The following is a 25617-nucleotide window of genomic DNA, read 5'->3' on the forward strand; positions in this document are numbered from 1 at the left end:
CCATTAGCAGGTAACATGAAGGATCAGTATTTTATGACCTGCCACATATTTGAGTCATCTGTCATGTTTTATCCTTAGATATTGAAATTATTTGACAGCTCTAAAGTAGAAAGAAGCAAAACAGAAAAGACGGTTTTTGCTGGTGTCACAGTCTCAGACAAATTTAACAGGTAATAGTCTACAACAAGCAATTAAAACACATTGGTCTCTTATTACAGAACAAATTCTATTCCCTGGGGCCTGAGGGAAATGCATCTCATAAAATATGCTGGTTTTATCTAAGACAGCACAAACTACATTTTTCTTGCATGAAAAAAAAACCCACAGAAATGCTGCTACTTAGCAATGCGCAGAAGAATACTGACTTGGTCACTTCACATAACAGGGAAGCAGAAAGGTCCACTTGCAAAGCCTCAACACTTGTCTTCTTGTTTTCTGGTGGGCTCCAGCTACTCAGACCTCAGATACCAGAGTCAGCAGAACCACAGACCTAGGAACGTACCCATATGGACGATACTGTGTATCTGTTGTCCAGATAAAAAGCACAGCAAAGGGAGGAGATTAGATTAAATAAAGAGGAGGAAAGGATGAAGATGAAATGCCTGTGCAGTTACCTACAGGTTTAGAACTGTCACAACTGCTCATGCTATTTTTTTTCCCAAGTCCCAACTCTGAGTCACATGCTACACTTGAATCTCAGCTTTCAAAAAAAAAAAACCCCAAAACCAACAACCAACCAACCACCAAAACCCTTCTGTTCATCATAGTTGCAAAGAAAACCCCTAGCTCTCAGGAAATGTGAAGGAAATAAGAAAGAAATCAGGCTTTTCAGAAGCTCGTGTTTGTATGTCTCCCTGGTTTGTGAAGGTTTGTGGCTCATTAAGGCTTTCTGGAAAACAAGGACTTCATTTCATGAGCAGCATTGACAGGACAGGTCTTCTCTCCCTTCTGGTGTGGAACGGAGAAGGAGACATTTTCATTTTTATTTGGTTCTCTAGGTAGTTACTCTAAAAAAGCCAGTTTCCAAAGTAGGCAAGACCTTGTTTACCAGAGCACTTGCTTTCATTTTCCACATCCCCCTAGAATAACTGCTTTGATGTGATAAAAACAAGAAGGACCTGAGAAAACGTCAGTATCAATAAATTGGTATTTTGCACTGAAAAACCCTCCAATATAGAGCTCCTACAGGCAGTACCAGGAAAGCCCAGGAGAGTGAAGAAATCTAAATGATGGCATTTTTCCCTGTCTTCAAGCAGTCAATAATAATATGGAACTTTACTAGCAATGGGTTGTGAGAAAAACCTCGGAGAACAGAACAGACACATGGTGCTGCAGGGGACGTAGGATGTAGGAATGACCACCAAGCTCATCTCCAGGGTTTGGTGACCCACCACTTTGGGAGCACCACGAAACAACCACCTTTACCTAACTACAACCATGGCTGATGCTCTCCATAGTGTTGCCCACATGGAGTGAGCCACCCCACCACAGCAGATGCTCAGCCCATGGCACCAGATGCTCAGCAGCATGTCCCAGAGACAGCCCAAGGTGGGTGCTAGGCCACCTCTCCCTGCTCTGCGTAACAAAAGCTCAACTGCCTTAATCAGGCACATCAGAAAAAATAGAGGTTTTTATTTTTCCTTGAGTTTCTGCTTATTGTTAAATTTGCCAGGACTGAAGCAGCAGCTTGGCTCGCCCCAGCTGCACGGACTTTGCTGCCGGCAATCCCCTGCCCTGCAGTCCCAGAAGCCAGGCAGCCTGCGCTCTCCCCCAGGGCTGCAGCGATCTGAGAGGATGTGACCGCTAGAAAAGGACTGCAAATTAGGAGACGTTTCAGTGTCTGAAACGATGAAATATTTAATCCCTGCTCTCTCTGGGATATGCATCATCACAGATTTACTTATCTCAGCTCACTGACAGCAGTGGCTGACAAGGACGATGACAGCTGACATGCATTAACCCAGCCGCACAACACAAGCTATCACTCCAGAGCAGAAATCCATCATTATTATTTAAGCACCAAGGAGGTGTCTCAGTTGGTGCCGGATACCAAACACAGGCGGCACCTGCACTGAAAAGTTGACGCTGCTGGGGTCTGTCGGAGGCAAGGGGCTCCCAGCACAGCCCCGAGCCCTGGTAGCCCAGCATGGCCAGCAACAGGTCCCTGAGCATGCCAGCGCTGAGGGTACGTGCAGGGTCCCCTGTGCTCCCACCACTGACCTGGCCATACCGCGATGGCAGAAAATGAGAGGGAAGGATGGACAAAAATCATTTGATAAGGGGGTAGGAGGGTAGGAGCCTTTATTAGAGCTTTGCTAGAGCTACACAGCAGGACAGTGCATTAACCTCCCCACACACACATCCCTGAAGGCTGTAGGTGGAACGAAAGGCATCGCTGCACGGCTCCTCGGGGAGTGCTGCTGCAGGTGTAACTGCGCAGGCCACACTGGTTTTCCCTTTGTCTAACTCCCTGCTTTTTTACAGGTGAGTTTCATTTCTGAGTAGATCTGTATCAGTCTGTTCTTTATCTAATGGGTTGTTCTGAAATGTTACTGTCTCTGAGGAAGGGGTGACTGAGCTTTGAGGGATCCTCATGAAACTTTTTTGGTTTGAGGGCGTGGGGTGGGGTTCCCCCACCCCCCCCACACAACCCCATTAGTGTTTTCCTCCAGACTGGTTGCTTCTTGAGACCACCCTGCTGTCTCTTGCTCTTACAATGCCTTCCTTACATAGAAAGGTGGCATTTACACAAGAATTGCCTTATTCTTATTGGTGGGAATTTCCAAAATAATGGAAAAGTGTGCATTCATGTGCGCTGTGTGTGAATTAGGTGTAGGTGGGAAGGGGGAAATAATCATGGAATGGTTTCGGTTGGAAGGGACCATAAAGACCATCCAGTTCCAACCCCCCAGCCATGGGCAGGGACACCTGCCACCGGACCAGGTTGCTCAAAGCCCCATCCAGCCTGGCCTGGAACACTTCCAGGGATGGGGCAGCCACAGCTTCTCTGGGCAACCAGTGCCAGTGCCTCAGCAGCCCCACAGCGCAGAATGTCTTCCTTATATCTACTCTGAATCAACCTTCTTTTAGGTTAAAGCCATTCCCCCTTGCCCTGTCACTACAGGCCCTTGTAAAAAGTCCCTCTTTACCTTTCTTGTTGGCCCCTTTAAGACTGAAGGCCACTATAAGGTCTCCCCGGAGCCTTCTCTTCTCCAGGCTGGACAACCCCAGCTCTCAGCCTGTCTCCACAGGAGGGATGCTCCAGCCCTCTGATAATATTTGTGGCCTCCTCTGGACTTGGTCCAACATGTCCATGTCCCTATGCTGGGGGCCTCAGAGCTGAGCACAGTGCTCCAGGTGGGCCTCCCTCGACCTGCTGGCCACAGTTCTTCCGATGCAGCCCAGGCTATGGCTGGGTCTCTGGGCAGCAAACGCACATTGTCAGGCCATGTTGAGCTTTTTGTCCACCAGCACCCCCAGGTCCTTCTCCTCAGGGCTGCTCTCAATATATTCTATCCCCAGCCTGCATTGGTACTGGGGGTTGCCCCAACCCAGGTGCAGGACCTTGCACGTGGCCTTGTTGAACCTCATGATGTTCACGTGGGCCCACTTCCTCAGTTTGTCCAGATCCCTCTGGATGGCATCATGTCCCTCAGGTGTGCCGATAGCAACACTCAGCCTGGGGTCGTCTGCAGACTTGCTGAGGGTGCACTCAATCTCACTGACCACGTCACCAACAAAGGTGTTGAGCAGCATCTATCCCAGTAGGGACCCCTGAGAAATACCACTCGTCACCAGTCTCCACTTGGACATTGAGCCACTGACTGCAACTCTTTGAGTGTGACCATCCAGCCAATTCGTTACTGGGATGGATGAAGAAGCCACCAAAGCTCCTAAACTCTGGAGCTGATCTTACACTGTATGAGGTGTGATCATTCCAGAGGAGGCAATAAGATGGGTTATTTATAGTGCCACATGGATGCCACATCTGAGTGTTAGAGAAGGCTCTGCTGGAGAGCTGGAGCTTGTAGAAAGAGCTGCCCTTCAGACCGCTGATGGTCTTCTCACTCCTGCAAGAGACACCACAGGTTACAAGTGAAGTTCATATGGTTAAGGCTTCTGTATTCACACCTTCATATTGACAGGCCTCAAGGACAGGGCCAGAAAACACTGGATGTATTGAGATGCTTACAGACTGATTACCCAAAGAGTTATTTACTTAGTCTCTTTTGTGAGGGCATTACGTACCAGAGCCATCACCAGGAGGGACTGTGTGTGGGGAGTGCAGCAGCATGCAGAAATGGGACAGTGGGAAGAGCAGAAAACAGCTGTGACATGGCACTAGGGAGATGAAGCGATTCTGGATGCAGAGGGTGGCATACAGGGAACACCTGCGTCTGCAGGGCTCCTGTGGGAAGTGGGAAGAGGTGGGAGCCAACAGCTTCCCTCCAAGGACTGGCTCCCTCAGACAGGAGGAAGGCAGTGCTAGGAGTGATGCTCTTTTTGTTGGCATTGCCGTTTCCTGTGCACAGCAGTTGCTGAGCCTCGTATGGCTAAAGCTTCAGGGCTTGCTGAATACACCAGGTCATCACCTTCCTGTTCTAACCCAGAGGAGAAAGAGCACAAGCAGGACACTGTACCACACCTGTCATTCAGGGCTGCTGCTAACCAGCCTGTCTTCCTGCATGCTTTTCAGCTGGCAATTTCATAACACAGCTTTCCACTTTCTTCTCTGTGATGTTTGTGGTTTTTTTCTCTGCACTGCTAATCACAGTCTGCCTTCTGTGCTGAAAGCTCTTCAGGGAAGGAATCTCCTCTTCTTCTTTTGCAAGAGTGCACTTAACACTTCTACAGCAACTCAGAAAAATGTTTAAGGGAATAATATATATTAATAGCAATAATAAATCCTTATATCTTGTCCAAAGCCTGCATAAATCAGTTTTGCAGTAATCCTGTGGGACAGCTGGAAAGGGAAGATGTCTGAAACAATGCCTTTAGAACCATAAGCATCCAACACACTCCTTGCCACCCATCAGGCAGGTTTCCATGATGGATGGTGGTCACCAAAAACCTCGCCCTCTCCTTAGACCCTGGCTTTGCCATGTCCAAAATCTAGCCTCTGTTCTAGCTGAGTATCACCTAAATGCAAGAGATTTTTTTTCAGTAGTTTGACATGTAAACTTATAACCTTGGAAATTATCATGGGCCTTAGGCACAGTCCCAAATATTTCCTATTTTCCTAGAGAGTATGTAGCCAGTTAATTTATATTCTTGTGCTCAGGTAAGGTAATCCACAGTTTTGAAATCTCAGACTAAAAAGCTTCTCCAGATTGTTATCTTTCTGTTTCCCATAAACATGTAACTTGGCACCTGTATCTTTCTCAGAGGCAAAAATGGGATCAGTGTTTGCAGCTCATTAGCAGGTTTTGATTGAGACCCAACATTAACAGCAGCCACCCATTCCATGAAGAGTTTGTGGTCAGGGCGAAGGACCCACCGCCTTGGTTTGGTCAGCCCCTGCCCCAGAGGCACTCTGGATGAAGGCCTCCAGCCCTGGAACCCTTCCCCCACACTCCCAGCCCCAGCCCAGCCCACTTACCAGATTTTCTCTTCCCACCAGCACAAGTCCCTACAAAGAGAAAGTCTGGAAAACTTCTGGAAACCCCTGGATGTGCCTTTGTACAGCAGGGAATCAGGTGGGATTTGTGCCATGCTCCCAGGTCACACAGCTTTGGCACTGGCTGGAGAACAGGGAAATTCATTTCACACAAAGAAAGTTCAAAAGTTTTCATTATTCTGCAGCATTTAAGGTTCACCAGCATTGATATTTTTTACATTTTCTGAGATGTTTAAATTGAACTTGTTGTAGATGTTTTAGTTATTATGCTATAATTAAAAATCAGCAAATTATTTCAGGAAATTCCGTTCACAGAAATGCCATTGTAACATGCCAGAATGGCCAGAGAACTGTCATGGCTCTTGTTCTTTCTGTTATGAGTAAAATCACATTATATGAATCGGGAAATCATTTGGAGAAATCCAATCTGTTGAAAAAAAAGAGCAGAACTCTGTTTCTGTCACATTGCTAAAATAAGCCCCATCGTAGCAGTTTCCTTATGCAGACATCCTGGCTGGCACCTTCAAGAATCTGCCTCGATATCTTGGCTTTCTCCCAGGGCCAAACTCCTACTCTCTGCTGCACAGAAATGCAGGCTGGAACCAACGTGACGCCGGAGCACCACGCTTCCATCAGCGCTTCCATCGGTGGCGGGCTGTCCCCAGCTCGGGCGTGCTCATAGCCCCCTGCAGCCCACGCTGGCCCGGGTGGCACAGCCTGGACAAGCAGAGCTTTGGATCAATGGATCAACAAGATCTGTTTTCCCAGACCAAAGATGTGCCAATGTCAACTTCTGACATTGCCCAGCACAAGAAAACTCCTGGAAGATGTAAAGCTAATAAAGCTAGATACAAACTCTTATTAACAAAATGAAAAAAGGTAAGAGGACACAATGATAATGCAAACATTGTCTGGCCAATCTGCCCAGGACCTTTTCAAGTTACCTCCACTGACATGGCTGGACCCTCAGAGGGGCTCTCAGCAAACACACACAGATCAAAGTTGGTAACAGTTTTTAAAGACGATGGAGACCTTTCTGAGCAGTCTGATCACGCAGCTTGAAGGCTGGTGAAACAAACAAAAATATCTATGGATCCTCTGGGTTCCAGGGGAGAAACTGAAAAACAACTCCAGCAAATGTGCAGAATATAAAGAAAGTAAAATATTTTCTCATTAAACAGTTAAAGAACAGGAAGAGTTTAGGAATCGCTGTTCAGGGACTCCTGTTTAGTGACAGCAATTTATTAGACCATCTGGGTAAAGAAAGACTGCAGCAAACCACACGGAGGAAATAAAAATAGATGAACAACAAGTAACTGATTTTGCTTGACTTGAGCCTACAACTCCGTGGAGCAGGAAGCTACTTCATGTGAAAGACGTTATTGATGAAGGCATTTCAGTCTCCCTCCAGTCCTTCCAACAACATACTAGATCTCCCATGCCAGCAAACCTATCCTGAGACGTGACTCCCATCCCAAACTTGCCAGAAACATCACCAAGTACAAAAGACAAATTGATGAGCCTTCTGGAAAGGGACCACCGGAGGAAGGAGCATCTCTGTGGTGCTCCACAGTAAAAGAAAACTCTTTAGAAGAAAGAATAGGAGGCTTTTTGCTGTGTTTGCTCACTATGATAAAAATCTTCCTTTTCTTGACAGGCACAGAGCAAATACTGAAATGGAAGAAAACACTGCCCACTGTTCTGGGATCTCATCACTACATTTCAGTGTTTCAGTACCCACCTTGAGCAGACACACAACCTCCTCCCTCGTTCAGGGCACGCTGTGCTGTGTGTGATGGTAGCAGAGGGGCAGTTGTGCCTTCTCCGGAGGTACACCAAGCTGTCCAGCTGAGGGACCCAAAAGCTGTTGGTGGCAAGGCGTGGGTAGTAGAGCCATCACCTGAGGGAGCCCTGTTCCCATCAACCCAGACTGGTGCCAGCAGATGACGGGGATGATGACTTGCTCCATCCTTGGATAGGTCTCTCTTCCCTCTGCCTGTCACTCTCCTCCTGCCTTTCTCACCAACACATACACATATGTTCTCTTCTTGGAGCCACATTCAAACCAGAGGAAAGCCACCTGAGCCAGGGATTAGGAAGGGTGGCAGGGAAGCTTGAATCCTGCCCAGATTTGGCGTTTCGGGGCCCGTCAGTGCCACCAGGTTATATTTAGGTGCAGCTGAAGGAGGATCTTGCAGAAATAAGAAAATTGCCAGGCTCTGATGTGCTGCCTTCTTTAGGCTGCTCTAACCCTGGTTCTCAGGGTTTGCAGTCGAAATTCACCTGCTCCCCCAGGCATGGTGTCGCTGGCAAGAGCAGCCAAGCTGACTGCCACACATAGCTTGGCTCACGCCTTCCCACCAGGCTGGCCCACTCTTTGCATTCCTACACCCAGGCTGGTGAGCCTTTAAGCTGTTCAGCTTATTTTACTGACCCCTCCCAGGCTGGGGTTGAAATCTTAGACCCACCTTCTGCAAAGCCATTTGCTTGTCCATGAAGGCAGTCCTAGTACACAACTAATTTCCAAATAAATCTCTCCTTTCCCTACTCCACACAAGGTGATCAGACTTCATTGCTTAGTCCTTTTTTTTTTTTTTTTTAATTGATTTGTCTTGACAACCACAAGTTGTCAAGAAAAAGTAAGACTTTTTCTTACTCACATAACAGCTTCAAAAAACTTTCTGTCTGGAGAAATAAAAGAAAACATAGAAGATAATATTTCCCTGCTGTGTCGCTCTTCTCCTCCCATAGCAAACTGCCTAGAACCAAACAGCCTCTGAACTGACAGCCGTTTCTTCCTGCCATGTGTCAGTCTCCACACAGAGCAACAGAAAAAGGCAGAAAAAACAATGTAAGAATAAACTGGATTTTAAAACTACAAGAATTGGCCAGAGTGTGGCAGGGAAAAGCAGGACCTAGACAGCAGGGCAGTCATGAGAAGCATGAAGTGTGCAAGGAGTGTAGCTTTAGGTCTGCCAAAGCGCTGGGTTTTTTTCTTGTGAATGACAGTATATGAGTTGTTGATGGCAAATATCTGTCCGTCTGTATGTCATACAGGGATACTGGAAACCTGGCAAAATTGATCTGACTGGATCCTTCAGCAATTTTTCTGTTTCTTTGTGGAAGATGTCCAATAATAGAGCATTCTGTCTGTTCCATGATTAACTCGGACCATCACCACCTTTGCAGCCCTGAAACCGCCCTCCCAGATGCTAGAAAAGCCCTTGTGCAGGCATGAACTGAGCCTCCTGCCCTCAAAACAGCCTGGGCCACCTTTGACAGACATCCAGAAAATTCTTGAATGCTCTTGAAACCATTTCCTACAGCCCTAAAACACTTCCTACAGCCCGTGCCCAGGAGTTCAGCTGCTGCCACTAACAGGGTGCATGAAATACCACCTGACAGATAGAATAAGCCCCACCATTCCACACAGCTCTGGTTTCACGGGGCTTGCATACCGAATCAGTTAAAACCTTGTCGGTTTTTATGTGATGCAATTCTATTTTATTGCAAGGAAGTGCTGCGGCAGAAGAGCCAGCTCGCACACCCTTCTGCTGAGACGAGCTTCTCCTCTAATGCCATAAAGACCAAACCATCACCTAATTTCCACCCCAAAGTTTTGTAAAGTTTTCCTAACTCCCCAAGGTTTGCTGTGTACTCTCTTTAACCCTTCCCCTCTCAGGTCACCTTTGGTAGCTGTGAGTGACAGCAGAGCAGACAGTTGCCGGATCCTGCCCGCTGGTTTGCCAGGAGGAAGAAGGAAACGTGCTCAGGCAGCGCTGGTGTGGGCAGGTCATTTATCATGTCTTGAGAAGATGTTGAACAATTAAAGCACTGAAAGAGGGCTGCTAGCCAAACAGTTATGGAATTTCTCTCCATTCTTCCTTCCATCTCCATAAGGCAGCCTTGTTCTCTCACTACTGTGTTTGAACAGCAGTGCAGGGGTAGGGACCAGGGAGCACAACTCACCCACCTCCTGGCCACACAGCTATTTCCAGGATGATCTGTGGGCAGCATCTCCAAAACACATGCTAGACTTTCAGCTTGGATCACCAGGGCTCTTAAGAGTTTGGAGAGGACCTGAGTTGGCATATGGCTGTTTATTGAGAGCACAGTATTTGCCCCAGGATGGCTCTCCACAAGCACCCCTCAATGAAGCCAGGGCAAAGGATGTGTAGTGCATCAAGAGGGGAAAAGGCACCCATGGCAGGTGGGCAAGTGGAAATACACATTCAGAGGCAAATGGGAATATGGATTATTCCTGTCTCATCACATGGAAAACAAAATCATTCCTCCAAGCCACTCAGATAGGTTTTATATGTGTAAAGGGAATATCCTAAGAAATAAGAGAAGACAGGAACATGAGTTGCCTCATGCAACTGGGCATCTACCTACTTTCATGCCTTTTAATTACACGCATCTGGATGTTGCCCAGGCCCTGAATGTATGTTGCTATTTGAATTTAGGGATGCAATAGCGAGAAGTGGAGCTTTAACACACTTAGCATTGCACCAACCCTAACATAAACAACGAAACCATCTACCTGTGGTTATGAGGGCTGACCCAGCTCACAAGCAGAAAGGCGAAAACTCCAAGCACCTCATTAAAACTGAACTTGTCCAAAATTTTTGGCCTACTGCCTGGGCAGCAGTGTTATGCAGGGTGCATCAGAAGTCTGTTTTCAATTGCAGACCTTCAGCACAATGTTTCCCTCCTCCTTCATCTCCTCCCACGCACCAAACCCAGCGCCAGCATTCAAGAGAAGAGAATGTCACTCTCTAGGCTAGAGGAATACTGTGGAGACACTGGGAAGAAATCTCTGGTGCTTCATTAGCCCATGGGTTTCTGCCAGCTGATGTGGTTTCAGAATAGCACCAGCTGTGGTGTCACCATGAATGTTGCTCTCTAGTTTGGTGTTTGTGTGTGTTTGGAGACAGCGACAAAAGATTAACTCTTGGAAAGGTTATTTTCTAGGTGCTAGTCAAGTAAATGGTAAAGAAAGTTGCATAAATATAGCTGGTGACAATTAATGGTGTAAAGTGTTAAGACTTTCAGAGAGACTGCGTATTCAGACCTAGAGGGTCTGCCTTTTTCTGTATATTTACTACCCATCTGACTGCCTTTACAGTAACAGCAGGTAAGGGACTATCTGAAATTTGGTACGTGCTTTATACCTTGGCAGGGAGCAACCTGGAAGTCTCCCATGATTCATCTTCAAAACAAAGAACTATCAATGGCCTCTCTCTGCTAATGTACATAAACACAAAAATGCTGCAAATGCCTCCAGGTTGACTGTACCCCAGCTCTGCAGTCAAACAGAAGAGACTGCCCTAATTGAACAGGTCAAATACCAATAATAACCATGTTGTCAGGATGTCAGCCCAACAGGCAGCCTTTCAAGGCTTTAAATAGAGAACTTAACAGCAGAGCACCTAGATGGTTTGGGTAATACAGCTTTCACGAAAAGTGCTTTCATTAACTGATTACTAGGCAACAGCACTAGAAAAGGGTTGTAAAGTAGCTCTGAGAAAAGAAACTTCAAGGAGTCAAAAGCCTATGATGTGATACAAAGCAGACTGAGGGATGTTGGATGTGAATGACTTATTTCTGCCTTATCAGCTAGGCATCTCTGGCATTTATTAATTTTCATTTCCATGTGTACAACACCTGTGTGCAAATTTGTCAAAAAAACCAAGAGGTTTTAGTATGTTACAACTGAAACACTGAGTACCACTGGAAATCCAGTAAGCACTGTTAAGGATTTGAATAACACAGGTACTTGAGATTATGATTAAAAATAATTGAAAGAAATGGCTCATTCAGTTCTATTAACTATAAATTGTTCCTAGGAGTATCAGGGCACGTGCTCCTCACCATGCAACTTTGGCTTTCCCTGGATTTCAGTCTCACCAACCATTGTTTAAGAGGCTCACAAAATATCTCACTTAGCAAATACACAGATTGGAGGCTTAAGCACTTTTTCTTTCTTTTATTGAGTAGCACTACTTACCTATATTAATAATTACCATATCAATTAAATTAGTAATCATATTAATAAAATGCACCAAAATTCCCAACAGACCATTTTTAATAGATTATATTTATCACAAATATGTGCATTTCTCATCCATTCTTTGTCCTTCATTTTTGCCACATTTCAAAAGGATAAAGAAAGCTCATGGAGCTCTCAGTGGTGAGTTTTCTTTTCAGTTGGAAACTACCATCCCTATTACATACTTGTGTCATAAAAGTGTTTTTACCACAGTCAATGCCATACTGCATATTCATTTCCTGACGAAAGCAAAACTGATCCATTTGTGTTCTGCAGGGCCCCCCTTAGCTCACCTTCTGTTTCTCGCATAGCTTATTTGCTACTTTCTAATCTCAGCAACATCAATTAAAAGTGCCTTCTTTGTAAAATGTATGTGGACTACAGATACGTGCTGAACGCTTGTGGGCCATAACAAGTCAGGAATTTTTTTCTAAAACAAACTTTGCTTGTAAAGCGTCGATTTGTTGGAAGTTGATGGGGGAAGCAGGCATCCAGGGTCCGTGGCAGAAGGATTAGCCACCAGTGCGCTCCTTGGGTCATGGTACCACCATCCTGAGCTCTCAGGTCTGGGCATCCTGCTCTGGGGTGTCACTTTCCCTGACATCTGCAAGTGAATCAGCAGAAGGACAAGGTGACCGTGAGTGTCAAGGCGGGTGAGGAATTGGTGGGAATGGGAGAAGGTGACTGCTCCATCTAACGGAGGGGGGGGATTCAATATTTCAGTCTTCTTACAGTAACATTTTTAAGAGTTTCTAGTACTGAAACTCTTAGTTCACCACCATTTCACAATGAAATTCATTCTTATTGTGATTTCCCCTGAGTTCTGCATTCCAGCAGTCTCCTGCAGAGGCCTCTGCATTACGATGAAGGCAGTGGGGTTGTGATGAGGGTGGCTGTCTTCTCCCCCAGTCTTCGGGCTTGTGGGACCTCTGACCAGGGAGCCTTTCACAGGACACAGCGGGGAGGCTGCCTGCCAAATGACTTCACCGTTTGGTCTGAGTGATCCAGGAGAGTTCAGCTAATGGTGAATTTGAAGATGTCATTTGGTGCAAAAGCCTTCTGATCAATGCCAAACGCTGGACCAGTCAGGTTTTTACATTTCTGTATACATAGGTACTTGCACATATACATTCTCATTAAGCTCCTGTTCCGGTGCATTGCCCTCTGCGGCACCAACTTATGGACAGTGACCTCCAGTGAGGAGAGGGGAGCCTTGGTCGCCCCGTTTGCAGTGCCACCGCAGCCCGTGTCCACTCTCCTGCGTACGCGCCTGTTTACGGTACATGGAAACTGGATGGGTGAAAATTAGTTTTTAAGGAAGCGTTTGCATTGAAAACATCTCTGTCCTCATTGGGGTCTGCTCCTGCGAAAAGTAACACAAGGTGTTATTTCATGCTGTTTACAAATGTGGATTGTGTGGTCAGCAAAATGAAAGAAGTTATTAATATGGAACAGGAAATGTCAGGATTTTAACTCAATTCATGGTACTCACGTAGCAAATGTCGTTCTTGCCCCACACACATTGTAGCTTTATTTTCATATTGTTCAAACTTTAGATGAAATAATCTCATTATTTTTGACTTCTCGTGTCAAATAGCTGATGAAACCTGATTTTTAAGAATTCCAGATTACAAATCTTTGTCGTATCTGAAGATTAAACTTGTCATTTTTCATGATAAATGGAAATGCAAATAATGAAGTGTATTAGAATATTGATCAGAGTCTTGCCCTGAGCCAAGCACAGCATGAACAACTTTATGTTTGCTGGCAGTAAACCAGCTTCTTTCTTCTCTCTGTTTTGCACAGTCCTACTAAGCCAATCCTCACTAGAATGAGCACAAAACAAAACGAATAACAGCTTTTGTACATCAACATTAAAATGAGAAGAAGCTTGGGAAAGGGCCTCTAACAGAGAAGAACGCTGATGAGTGCAAAAACGCGTGATGGGTAAGCACCACCTTCTAAACGTAGATCAACCAGACATGGAAGTGATTTTCAGAAGAGAAATGCAATCATGGATTACACACCAGCTCATTAGAAACTGTTGCTGAATACAGCATCCAGAAGACATGCATGAAAAGTCACATTTGGGGAATAAATTAAAAGGGGTGTAGTTGTTGCTAGATAAACATATGTAATATATATGCATTGAAGAGGTTTGTAAATGTCATTTTTTTTATTCTGATGGAAAGCAAAAAGCTTTAAAACCTTTCACAGTAGAGAGGCAGTTAACTCCAGGCTATTCCTATACCAGTAGCCAAGAAGCTGTTAGAACATCTCTCTTAAATTAGCATTTATAAATAGACTGAATGTTTCCATCACCTAGTGGAAAAAGCATAACTTCTACTGCTACATTGCTGCACTTCATTTACTTCACTGTATAATAAGTTGACTAAAACTGTAAAGCTTCTCAATTTTTACTGCATATGTGTTCCAATTAATCTATGTCTGTAACAAACTTAACACTGAAAAATTATTTCTGACCTATATTCTAGTTCTATGAAGCATATAAACTGTAAGGTATGTCTGACTGAATATCATAGTACTATAATTTCCCGAGGCACATAGAATTGTTAGTTTTTGAAGTGACAAAATAAAAGCACTCGATTTCTTTTTTTAATAGGAGAAAGTAATTTACCCCTTAAATATAATACAGAGCTGCTCACTGCAAGGGCATTTCTGTTTTTTTCCCTTGTTCTGCCATCTAACCGCTGAGTGACACCCTCTGGTCCGTGCTAATGCCAATCAGGCGAGGTGATCCAAGGATCCCTTTAGGCCTTAAATTCAATACATAAATGAAGAGACTCATAAGCAAATACACACTGCAAATAGCTATGTGAGGTCTGGGTGCACAGAGCCCTGGAGCACCGGTGGGGCTGGTGCTTCCCTTTGCAGGGCTCGGTGGGTGGCTCCCCAGAGGACAGCCTCATTTCCAGAAGCCCCTGAGCAGCAAAACAGGGGGAGGCCGAGAGTTTTCAAGAAAGACCCCACAGCAAAAGGCCTGGATGCCAAGTGCCAGGCACAGAGCAACGGAGGGAAGCAGGGACCCCAGGTCCTCTGCTCCACTCCGATACCTCCCAGCGTGGCATGGGTCTCCTCCTGGCTCAGGACTGGGCAGGAGCACGCTGCTCCCCACATTTTTTCTGCCCTCTTCTGCGTATTGCAGCTGAATCCAGCCCAAACGGACCCTGCAACGCTATTTTCTTCAGATTTTTTTAAGCCTGTTGCTTCATTCTTTGGCTTGTGAGGAAAATGGCTAAAATAATAATTCAATGCTAATGTTGATCCCAAATAACACAATATGCTGAAGACATGAGCAAAATATGAGTTAAAACTGTTCTTTAACCATTGGCTGTACAGTACAAATTATTCCAGATTTTAGTGCATGAATCTCAGAAAATTTATTTTATTTTTGAACAAAAAAAATTATCTTTAAGCAAACTGTCAATAAATAAATACAGGGAACTAGATGACTCTTCTACCTAGCTACCAAGGTCCCAGTGTGGCACTGCTTGTCTTAGAGACTGAACGCTGATATGGGTATCTACCAATTAAACTTATGTGTGAATCTGGGCAGCATTTTTTAAACAAATACGTTGTTTTAATACAAGTCTGTCCTTGTCACTGTGTCTAGGAGTCTCCCCTGACTTCTACAACACCAGTGTTAGAGCTGGTCAGAAACCCCATCCAAATTATCAGCCACCATAAACATATTCCCAGTACCTGCTACTGACCTAAAGGGGGTGGAAGTAGTTTACACATGAGGCTTCATAAACTCATTAAGGTCCCACTTCAGACAGGTTTTTAAATCTGTCATTAGTCCAGCCAGTGTCAGCTGGAAAATGCACATCCTTAAGGGCCAGATGCCTTCAGGAGTCCCTGTTAAATCACGTCTCAGTGAAGCCTGTCTTCATTCACTGCCACACTCTCACCTCAAAAGCCTGTGAAAGGGTTTGCTATCTGGATGTGCTATCTTATCACCCTCTTCATTTGCTCCTTAGGTTTACCTCTATTCCACATTATTGCAGTCATGGCACTTTTGCTGCAACAGAAATCACTGAAACAGGGTTTCTCTGTATGGTATTATTTTATTACGGACACTAAGTTTTGCGTCATGGTGACTGTGTAATGTAAAATCCCTTTCTAAATATACACAAACATTGCAAAAAAAGTGTCATCACAAGACCTTGCAACCCTGCCAGGGCAGCTCAGTGAATATGTACACAGTCAGAAGGAAAGACATACCAGGATGTACATCACTAAATGTTGACTCAGTATGAACAGTATGTTTTACCTTTTTAAATGTTACCGCTTTCCCATCCCACTCCATTGTAACTTGTCAACTGTAATTTTTTTTAAGTCAACAAACTGTAAAGAAAACTGTTGAAATACTTGATTTTCTGTAAAAAGTAATAACAACAATAATTTTTGTTACTTTAAAGTATGCTTGGTATTAAAGTACCTAATAAAGTTCAACAATGAATTTTGTAGCATACTAAAATAAAGTGTGATAGTGCTTTTCTCCAGCTCATCTGTGGTAACAGCTGCTGTTATTGGGATTACTGTCCTCCTCCTAAACACAAGCCTGGCCACCTCCTATACACTTGTACCTACACAGATCCCTGAGGTATGTAAAGTCCAAGGAAAATCTGATGCCTTAATGTATGCAGGGATTTGCATGCATGGATCAAATTCACAGTGTAAGAACTTTGTTGCTAAGTCATCTCCACCCTCTCAAACCTGACTATATATATATATATATACACATATATAGGCAACAATATAAAGTTCCTGATCACTTTTTTTTTTTATAAAACTTAGTTTATAGTAAGAGAAAAGTGCAAATTATTTAGGAATTAATTATAGTTAAATAGAGAACTGCCAGGTTTGTAGGATGCTGAAGTCCTGTTCATTTTTATAGGCAATGCCTTTCAGTTATTCCTAAATATCTCAAGTGGACACAGTAAAGCTCAGGAACTGATTCCCCCTAATTTCACTACATGAAGTTACACTGGAGCTGTCAGGGGCTGTCCCAGATGTGCATCATCCCAGAGTTTGCACCAACAAGAGGTAAGTACTTTCTTGTCAAATAGACGCTGGATTTGCCTCCGTGATGCTGATGCAGTGGTATCCGTGTTTGGTGATGATCTAGAAATGATTGTGACCAGGGTCTAATTATTCCCAAACTCCCAGGCAAATCTGCTATATTTTGACAATGGATCAGCTTCCCTCACACCATCCAGCTTCCCCTCTTCTAGGTAGGAAAAGGTAATGCTGGGCCCAGCAGCTTTCTGTCCATTTTCACTCTAGTCTGATGTCCTTCAAACATTTAAAAGTTTTAGTAGTTTCAGCTGATATTCTGAGGATTTGAAATGCAGTAAGAACTAGAAAAATTAAATTAAAAAAAACAAAACCAAAACAAACAAAAAAAAAAACCCAAAACACCACAACACCACATTTGTCCTGACTAGTTTATACATTGGAAAGCCAGCCATATGCTGAGTAGCTTCTCAGGCAGTGCCAGAAAGCAACATAGGTTTTTTCCCCATGTGCTAAACCCTAGTGGTTTACACATTTCTCCTTTCCAAGGAGCTCTGTGCAGAAGGGAGCATCTTTGTCTGCTGTTGGAGTAGCGTGCAGTACCTGCACGCATTGCAGCCATTCCACCTTGATCTGTGATCCTCATTGGCTTACATTAATATTTTGAGAACAGACTTTCATGGAAGACTCAAAATTCTGCAGAAAGTAGAATATGTACTTTAAAAATTCATGCTCTACCCTTTATATCAAACAACGTTAGTCCCATGCTGCCAAATACAAAAAGCCAAGGCTTGCAGTGATCAGATACTGCCGTGACACTTTCTATTACCCATATGCCTCTCTTAAATTTTTGCTTTGTGTTACTTCATACTGCCTTCTGAAATGCCTTTTGCATTTTAAAAAGTAAACTGCTATATCCTTCCCTTCTTTGAGATAGTCTTGTAACACCGCTGTGGGCAGTTACATAGCTTTTCCACTTCACAAGGTGACAAGGGAAGTATTGCCTGTGCAAGAGAGAAATTTCTGGGGAATAAAGTGTAAGCAGGCACACTGTGCTCACCAGCTCCCAGGAGGAGTTGTGGCCCCTAATGGCCTCCGAGACACTAAAAAGCTCCCCTCCTTTTGAAGCGGTTCCAAAAATTGCTGCAAAACATTTCCCAAGACCACTGGTGTAAGACCAGCCTCCAAGTTTGAACATCAGCTCAGTCACCTGGGAAAACAGCCTGGAAGGAAAGATGCTCCAAAAAGCTAGGAGCTGGGGCTGGGGAATTTACCTCCACAAACTGGTTTCAAATTAGCGTAACAATATGGATTATTACTCCTGGTTTTGTCAAGCACAAGTTAGCTTTATATTAGCCCAATATAGCTGTAAGAACTGTTAATAAGGAAAATGAATTATGTATTCATAATTGTTAATAATAATTTTTAATCTATTACCTTGCTTTTTCGTAGGGAAAAAACTGAAATAAAGGTTGCCAAAATCCTATATGCTAGACTGATGTCTCTTCGTGGGATTGTTTTTTTTTTAAACATGTAGTAATCCTATCAGTTTAACTCCAGAAGATGCTCTGGAATGTCAGTTACATTACCAGTTATACAGACTTAGGATCTGGCCTTCGGGTTTTAACACAGAAAGGTATAAGTTTGGCTCTGCCGTAGAGAAGATCAGGCACCTCATTACTTTGACGATTCTCAAACATGGCCTTCTTGCAATGTACCAGGTAAAGCACTGGGATGTCAGCACAAATATTAGGCTTACAGGCATGCAATTAGCACCTTGATTCTCCTTTATCTGGCTTTATGCCAACACACTGCAAAATTAGTAATGAGCTAGGTGAGAGTCCTCTCTGTTTGCTTCATTTTTTTTTCCATTAATAAAATGAAATTAGTTGTAGTGCCACTGGAATATTCTGAGGCTCAATTAAGCACTTGCTGTATTTGTTGAGTTTCTCAAATGGCAATTGAAAATAATGTAAAATGTTACATGCTTCAGGCAATGAGCTGAGGTGGTCGGTGGCATCAAAACAAGGAAGTTTTCTGGAAGAGCTTTTAGGCTATCAGCTGCTATATCTGGCATCAAGGAAGGAGCTGGTTTAGTCAGTATAGCTGAATTCCATGTATGCTTCAGAAGGATAAGGAATACAATCATTCAGAAATTCTGAAAGAGCTTCCAGCTTAATACATGTCACTGCTGTGGGGTTTTATGTTGTGGGTTGTTTGGTTGGTTGTTGGTTGTTTTTTTTTTTAATCTGCTGTAATATAATACGAAATTCCCCATTTACAAATTTTAATTAATTTTGCGTTAAGTAATGTGAAAATTCTTCAGCCACAAGATACGCTGGGGATGCTGAGCGCAATGGCGGGGTTTCGGTGGAGCAGCCCCGGGCAGCGATGGCTATTGAGTATATCTGTGCTGCCACCTAACGGCCAGCCGCTGCGGCAGCGGGCCACCCAAAGGGCAGCTGTGCATTTGGGTTCACAGAGATGAAGTAACACAACCAGCGGACACATAACCTCCTGTGCCTCCCAGGAGCAGGGCAAAAATCAAGAGGCAAAACCGTCAGTGCATTAACCCGCACTGGACAACTATCAAATTTGAGAATTTCTACACTTATATTTGAATTTCTAAAGACTGAAGAGAACATTAGCTTCATCTCTGTACATGTGGATGAGAACTTTGCCTAATGTTTTAAAAGCGTTTTCCAGAGCTGTACAGCCCAGTGCTTCCCAGGGACAGGTTCCTGCATTTCCCAGATAGGACAGACGCTAATTCTCTACCCTCACAAGGAGCACGTGGGTGATGATGACATTGTCTTCCCTCTTGGCGTATGACTAATTCAGACTTGCAGTGATGGTATATACAGCTTCTCTCTCATTTCACTGTAGTCGCATCACTTTATTAAAGAATATTTAGCAGCCTTCTACTTTTTCCAGTTTGTGGATCCCACACAAATTTTTGAGATCCCTTCCCAGATTTCATATACACACATGACCCTACAGAATATGGAACTTATTTTCAACAAGTGATCTTTTGTATATCTCCTAAAAGCCACCTGCGCATCCTCAGACTGAAAATCATTGTTCCAGAAACACGTCTTCTTCTGGGACTCAGTGCATTCCTATACCCCCTTTCCCAAGAGCTGTTAATACCCACTGTTTGCTTCCCTCTCCCTCCTTTTCTCCCTGTTTTTCCCTACTCAGATGTTCTGTCCAATCCATTGAATCCCTTACCCAGAAAACATGATGCTTAAAGCTGGTTTGAGGGAAAGGGATGGTCTGCTGTGATTATACAGCTTAACGTGAAGTAACCAGCAGGACGACTTTCCATCACCTGAAAAGGCTGGGGGATGCTTTCATGATGGCTAGCTCCTTAGCTAGAAATAAATAATCTGTTGATCATATCTGAAAATCTAAATCCTGCAGAGCAGAATAATTTGGACACAGAGCCCCACTCCCCGAGGAACATGATGACTCAGCAGGGTGCAGACCACCTCTGAGAAACAGACAGGACACCAAAACTACAGAAGTAGTGCAGGGGTTGAGCCCACCCACAGAGCAATGTGAATTGTAGGAAGGCATAGCAGAAAAGAGGAATCAGGACCGGGAGAGCTGAATGCGAGCCCTGAAGAAGAGAGTCCCCTATTGCCATGCCAAAGAGTCCTTCCTAAATCCCACAGCCTTTAAGATCCACTCTCACCTCCAGCATAAACTGGGCAGGAGGGCCTGTATCAAGGCCCTAAGTGGTGTTTGAGAGCATGAAATGGAGGGATGGAAGAGCACAAGTAGCAGGCATCAGAAAGAATGGAAAAGTTAGGTAGCTTAAGTCAAACCCCTGTACCAGAAGATAAGCATAACCAGCCAGCATTCCTCCAAATTGCTCCTGTTGGAAGACCAGAGGTTAATGAGGCTACTGAAAAAACGACTCTGAGACAATACTCAATGTAGCACTGGTGAGCTATGGTCATGCAATAGGAGACTCATGACCATCTTCAAAGGTGACAGAACAGGGAAAATTGATGGTCCCTAAAGGAACAGGATATCAGATTTAGGCCATCCTAGATAGCGTCTGCTCTGAGCATACTAAAATCTGATGAGATTATGGATTACTGGGTTGAAGGCTCTGAGCAGCTAAAGCCCCTAATCCAAGAGAAAGAAGCAGGGACTCTAGAAGCCATTAATACATTAGCCATGAGCAAAAGTGTTCTGTGAAGGTGCAGCGAGACCGCCAGGCTGTGGCAAGCATATCAGCAGCAATGAGTCCTTCTTCCCACAATCCCGAAGAGACATTCCCAGGCCCCTACCACTCCCTGGTAACACCAAGGGAGTGTCTGGGGAATAGGAACTGGTGGCGGAACCATCCTACTTGGGCACTGCCTGAGGAAGGAAAAGGCTGGGCATGTGGCAATGCCCAGAGAAGCAAACTGGAAAAAGTCCAAAGCCAACACTGGCATTCGGACAGGGTTTCTAGCAGAGAAGCTCCCAAAATTATAAGAAGAGTACGACCACACACATCTGTCCCATGCATTTCACACCAAAGCACCTGATGGTCTTCTCAGAGGCCTTAGATAACAGGTCTCCAAAATGAGTTTGTAAAAGAAAATGACATTGCATCTATTTAAGCCAACTGCATGACCCTGCCTGCTGCTTTTGTAAGACAGGAGTCACTGCTCCGCGCTGGGCTCCGAGGAACTACCACGCCAGGCAATATTCTGTTTGCCAGTTAATTGTCTTTGGACTGTGCTCCTGTTCCAACACGGAGGCCACATCTCCAGCTGTCACCTTACCAAATAAAACATGCCCTTATATTTCTTCCCCTCTTTGCTGCTTCTCTACCCTTACAGGCTCCTCCAAAGTAGAAGAGCAAAATACTAATATCTGTACTCGGCACTCATGAAAACCTCACAAACACAGCCTGTTTTACTGCTTTTCAGTGGCATGGGGTTTTCTCCTTTTTACAAGAATTATGGAGGGATGAAGAGGCTGGGATAAGCTTTTACAGACTGGAAAATCCATGGAAAAATCTTAAAATCTGATATCCATGCCTGAGAGGCCTGGAGTCACAGCATCGCAGGGACACTCGGAGGGGCCTTGGGAAGCCTCTAGTCCAACCTTCTCCTGCTCCTCAGGGACAGGGCTCTACCTAGGCTTATAAACATCAGTGGTGAAGAGCACACGGTATTTCTGGGCAACCTGCTACAGTGCTTAATTAGCCTCATGAATGAGTCGATATTTAAGTAAATATCAACCAGGAGACACTGATAAGTGGTATCAGAGCAGCTGCTAGGTGTGCGGCCCCACTCTCAAGGGAAACCATTCCACTCTTCTTACAGTACATTTTTAACTCCTAGGCAGTCAGATTTTAATATATTTATAGTGCTAACTTGTCGTTGGTACTGAATTATATTCTTGCTGTAGTTGGAATGGAAATATTTCACCTAAGCTTGTTCATCTTACCTGTAAGAGCTAAACCCAGAAAGTTTTATTACTGTGTTGAGAAGTAATAAACGCACACAGACCAAAAAAGAAATTAGTGGTCTGTAGCCCTCACACTTGTAGCTGTGTTTGCTGCAGAATTCCCCAGCCAGGAAAAGTCAGGTTGAACTAACATGTGACGACAAGACCCGTGCCTGCAGCCCAGGCAGTAAATTAAACTCTGCCAGCATGCAGTACCTCAGTTTCATGTTGTATAAAAATACCAGGTTTTATGAAAACTATTTTTCAGCAGTAGATAGGAAGATTTGCAACAAGTTATCAATGAAAACTGAAGCACATTGTTATGCAAAGCTGCTGTTGAAATCCAGAAGGATGTGAAAGAAGCCAAGCACAAATTCCTTGTGCTTCGATCCACCTTGGTGGATGTAGGTGCACACAAGCTGGTGTGGTGATGTAGAAGATCAGTGTAACAATCAGCGGTGTCTGTTTCCAGACCATGAATTCTGTTCACCTAGGACTTCTTCTTTGCTGGTGGAAGAAATCCTTCCAGACACAGGGAAAGCACTCAAAATCTGGAGACATCTCTGTGAGTGTTACACCATCATGGCCCCTGTTTCTTCTTGGGCTTAAGCCATCTTTTCAAGGTAATAAGTTTTCCTTCCTGTTTCTCTGATTTTCTTGTCCCCTTATCTCCCTTCTACTTTCTTAGCAAGAATATTGCCAGTTATCCTATTTTTTTAATTGAGTTTCTGATAACTGACGTTATTCTGAAAGCCCAAATAATTTACTCTGGACTTCTCAATAAAAAGGTAAGGATGTATTATGTTTGTTTTGTTGCTTATGTAGTTTTTGTTGGTTTGGTTTTTTTTTTTTTCCATTTTTAAAGTGACTTCTGAGCACGCACAGTCATGCTGAAAAGCAGGAAGACATGCATATCACGTATTCTGAAGGTTTCTAAGCCAGAAGGCAAACAAAAAGAACTCAAAGCTCAACAGTACTTAAGCCTCATTATTTTTAAGCCAAACCTGTGCTACTTTGTAGCCTGATTCACTGTATTTTAATGCCAAGTACTGCAGTAACCAGCTAAAAAGCGCACTTTTCCTGGGGTGTGGAAAGGAACATGTCAGCCAGATGTCGTCCCAGGCCAGAAAACAAATTAGCATGCAGCAACGAAAACAAGCTCCCGGTCTGAGCCGCCTGATGCGGTGGCTGCTGGGCATCGTGCCAGGAAACAACCGCCTGAAGCAGACGTTTTCCCAGTTGTTGCTCCTGTTCCCTCCTTTTTCAGCATATTTCTACGTTAGGATTTTACAGATGAGGCTTCTGACCCGCAATCCAGCACTCAACTTGTCTTTCCTTTGTCTTCTCCTCCCCTCCAGATGCCAGATGGTTTGTATCAACAAGAGACTTTTTAAGCAAAGGAATTTATTGAATACAACAGGAAGCGAAGTGAAACTTTACAGACTGAATGATCATTCCAAAAGGTCAAGGGAGGAGAAGTATTTATGAAGACAGAGTAGACCAGAGCCCCCGTACAGTCCAGACCAAGATTAATTGCTTGCAGATTGTAGTAGCTAGATGAGAAGCCCAATACCTCCAAGCCCCCAGAGCCAGTCAATGTCAAGTGAAGGCCCATTCAAAGACAAAGATCTGGGGGTTATCACAGAAGGATGGGACAGAGAATCAATAGGGCTTGAGCATCAGGACCCAGGAATTCACCTCCTGAGTTAAGGAGCAGATATGTTACTAGAAAAAAGTATTTACTTACTATGCTACAGCTGTGAAAGATCAGTATGATCCTTTTCTTGTGACCGCTTGGTAATTTTAACTAGGAGAAAATTAGCAGATGCATTACTCAAATCGGGTGCAATTTCTCTCTCCCCATAGGCCCAGCCATGTGGTCTTGGTGGTCCTGGTTCTTTCTTGTTGCATGCAGGGATTAGCCCACGCTGTGGCCAGGCCAGCTCCATCAGAACTACCAGTTGTCCCAGTATCCTGGTTATGCTGTCTTTACCAGACAGAAGCAGAGGAATTTGTCCACTGGCCTCAGGTCTTGTGCAGCTTCATCTAAGCATGAGCCCCACCAATAGTTTTGCCTGAGCTGCCCAACATGCTAAAATCACAGACAAATCACTGAGAACGCGGTGTCATGGTCGGAGTATGTCAATCTAAGCACATGCTACTGCCAAGAGGAGCAGTCCTGCCCTCCCCTGCCTGCTCCCATCACCTCTCCTGTGTCAGCACTAGTACTTGTGTATCTCCACAGTAAGCTGCACCACTGAGCTGGTTCAACCCACGCTACGGCCACATGATTACCAGCGCCAAAATGCATCGGGGAGCACCAATATGGGGACTGAAAAGGAAGCCCGCAGCAGATGGACATATTTTGTTCAAGAAACCTACATCACGACTGTGTGTGCAATCTGGTGCATCCTGATCCCATTGATGACACTTACTTACTGTGCATAGTCTGAACAACCCACCCAGCACTTGCACAGGAGGTCCAAAGCACCCCAGGTATATCAGACTTGAAGGACACATGTTGTGAAGTCCATCTTTGTGTGACCACTAAGACTACTTAATATGCACAGACTGCACCAGACAAGTGGGGCCATTAGGTGGGACACTGGATCTGCCTAATGCTGCGTAGACACAGCAGGATCACTCATTTATCTGTGGAAAGGGCAGTTCCACTTAAGACAACACCACCTGCATCCATACTTCTGCCTGCAGCTTCCCAAATTTCCCACCTCTACCTGACTCTATACTCAGGACTGTACTGAAAGCAATGCGCTGGTGCAGCAGGTGAGTCAGACACAGATGAGGCAGCTGTAAATGGTGCCCATGAAAGGGAAGAAAGATGACTTTGACTACCGAGGTTTTTAATCCGACAACAAAGCCTTCCACGCACTTGGAAGCTGAAGCTATTCAGATAGAGAAGTACGACAAAAATGTGTAAGTAGGAGGGTCATCCATTATTAGTACATGGCAAGCTGCCTCCGTTTCAAGGTTTGAATCAAGATCTTCAGCAAAGCAACGTTTGGCCTTGGCTGAGGCATTTCTGAGCACAATGGTATGTGTATAGAGACTGTGTATCGCTGCACGTAAATCCCAGGCAGCCCTGACAGACAGGCTTTAGCAGATCTTCCTGCTGTTGTTCAAGGAAGACTTGCCCCTATCTCTTCCCTCTGCCTCGCTGCCAGGGCCTGCTGAGCCCACCACGGGGCTCACAGAAGGGAGTTTGCCACTTACGTATAAAAAGTCAGGTGACTGTCAAAAATTGGCAATTAGGATGAGTATACAAGCAGGACCTGGCCCAGGGACTGTCTAATGACTCCTCTGAGAGCATTAACAGCAGAGGAGTTAGGAAGGAGAGGAAGAGTCACAGACAGAGTTAGGAGGGAGGAGAGGAGTCATAGCTCAGGAAAAGCAACTTAAACTGGACGAAGGGAACTAATCACAGTTAATTTACCAA

The 25617-nt window shown here is 44.5% G+C and overlaps 1 protein-coding gene and 1 long non-coding RNA gene across 4 annotated transcripts in view; one reads left to right on the forward strand and one right to left on the reverse strand.

Annotated features, from left to right (window-relative positions):
• Window positions 1-16170, forward strand: part of LHFPL3 (LHFPL tetraspan subfamily member 3) — a 252116-nt gene extending 235946 nt beyond the window's left edge. For both annotated transcript variants that reach the window (XM_055710952.1, XM_055710951.1), the window contains one exon: window positions 13476-16170. Coding sequence is in view for 1 of the 2 variants with exons in the window: in XM_055710951.1 (XP_055566926.1) it covers window positions 13476-13504 (29 nt within the window). In the remaining variant the exon portion in view is untranslated. The remainder of the gene's footprint in view (window positions 1-13475) is intronic.
• The window catches only part of LOC114017024 (uncharacterized), a 66667-nt gene continuing 49385 nt past the window's right edge, over window positions 8336-25617 (reverse strand). For both annotated transcript variants that reach the window (XR_008732333.1, XR_008732332.1), the window contains exon 3: window positions 8336-13032. This is a non-coding gene — a long non-coding RNA (uncharacterized LOC114017024). The remainder of the gene's footprint in view (window positions 13033-25617) is intronic.

The sequence above is a fragment of the Falco cherrug genome, chromosome 5, assembly GCF_023634085.1.
Source record: "Falco cherrug isolate bFalChe1 chromosome 5, bFalChe1.pri, whole genome shotgun sequence".
Lineage (NCBI taxonomy): Eukaryota > Metazoa > Chordata > Aves > Falconiformes > Falconidae > Falco > Falco cherrug.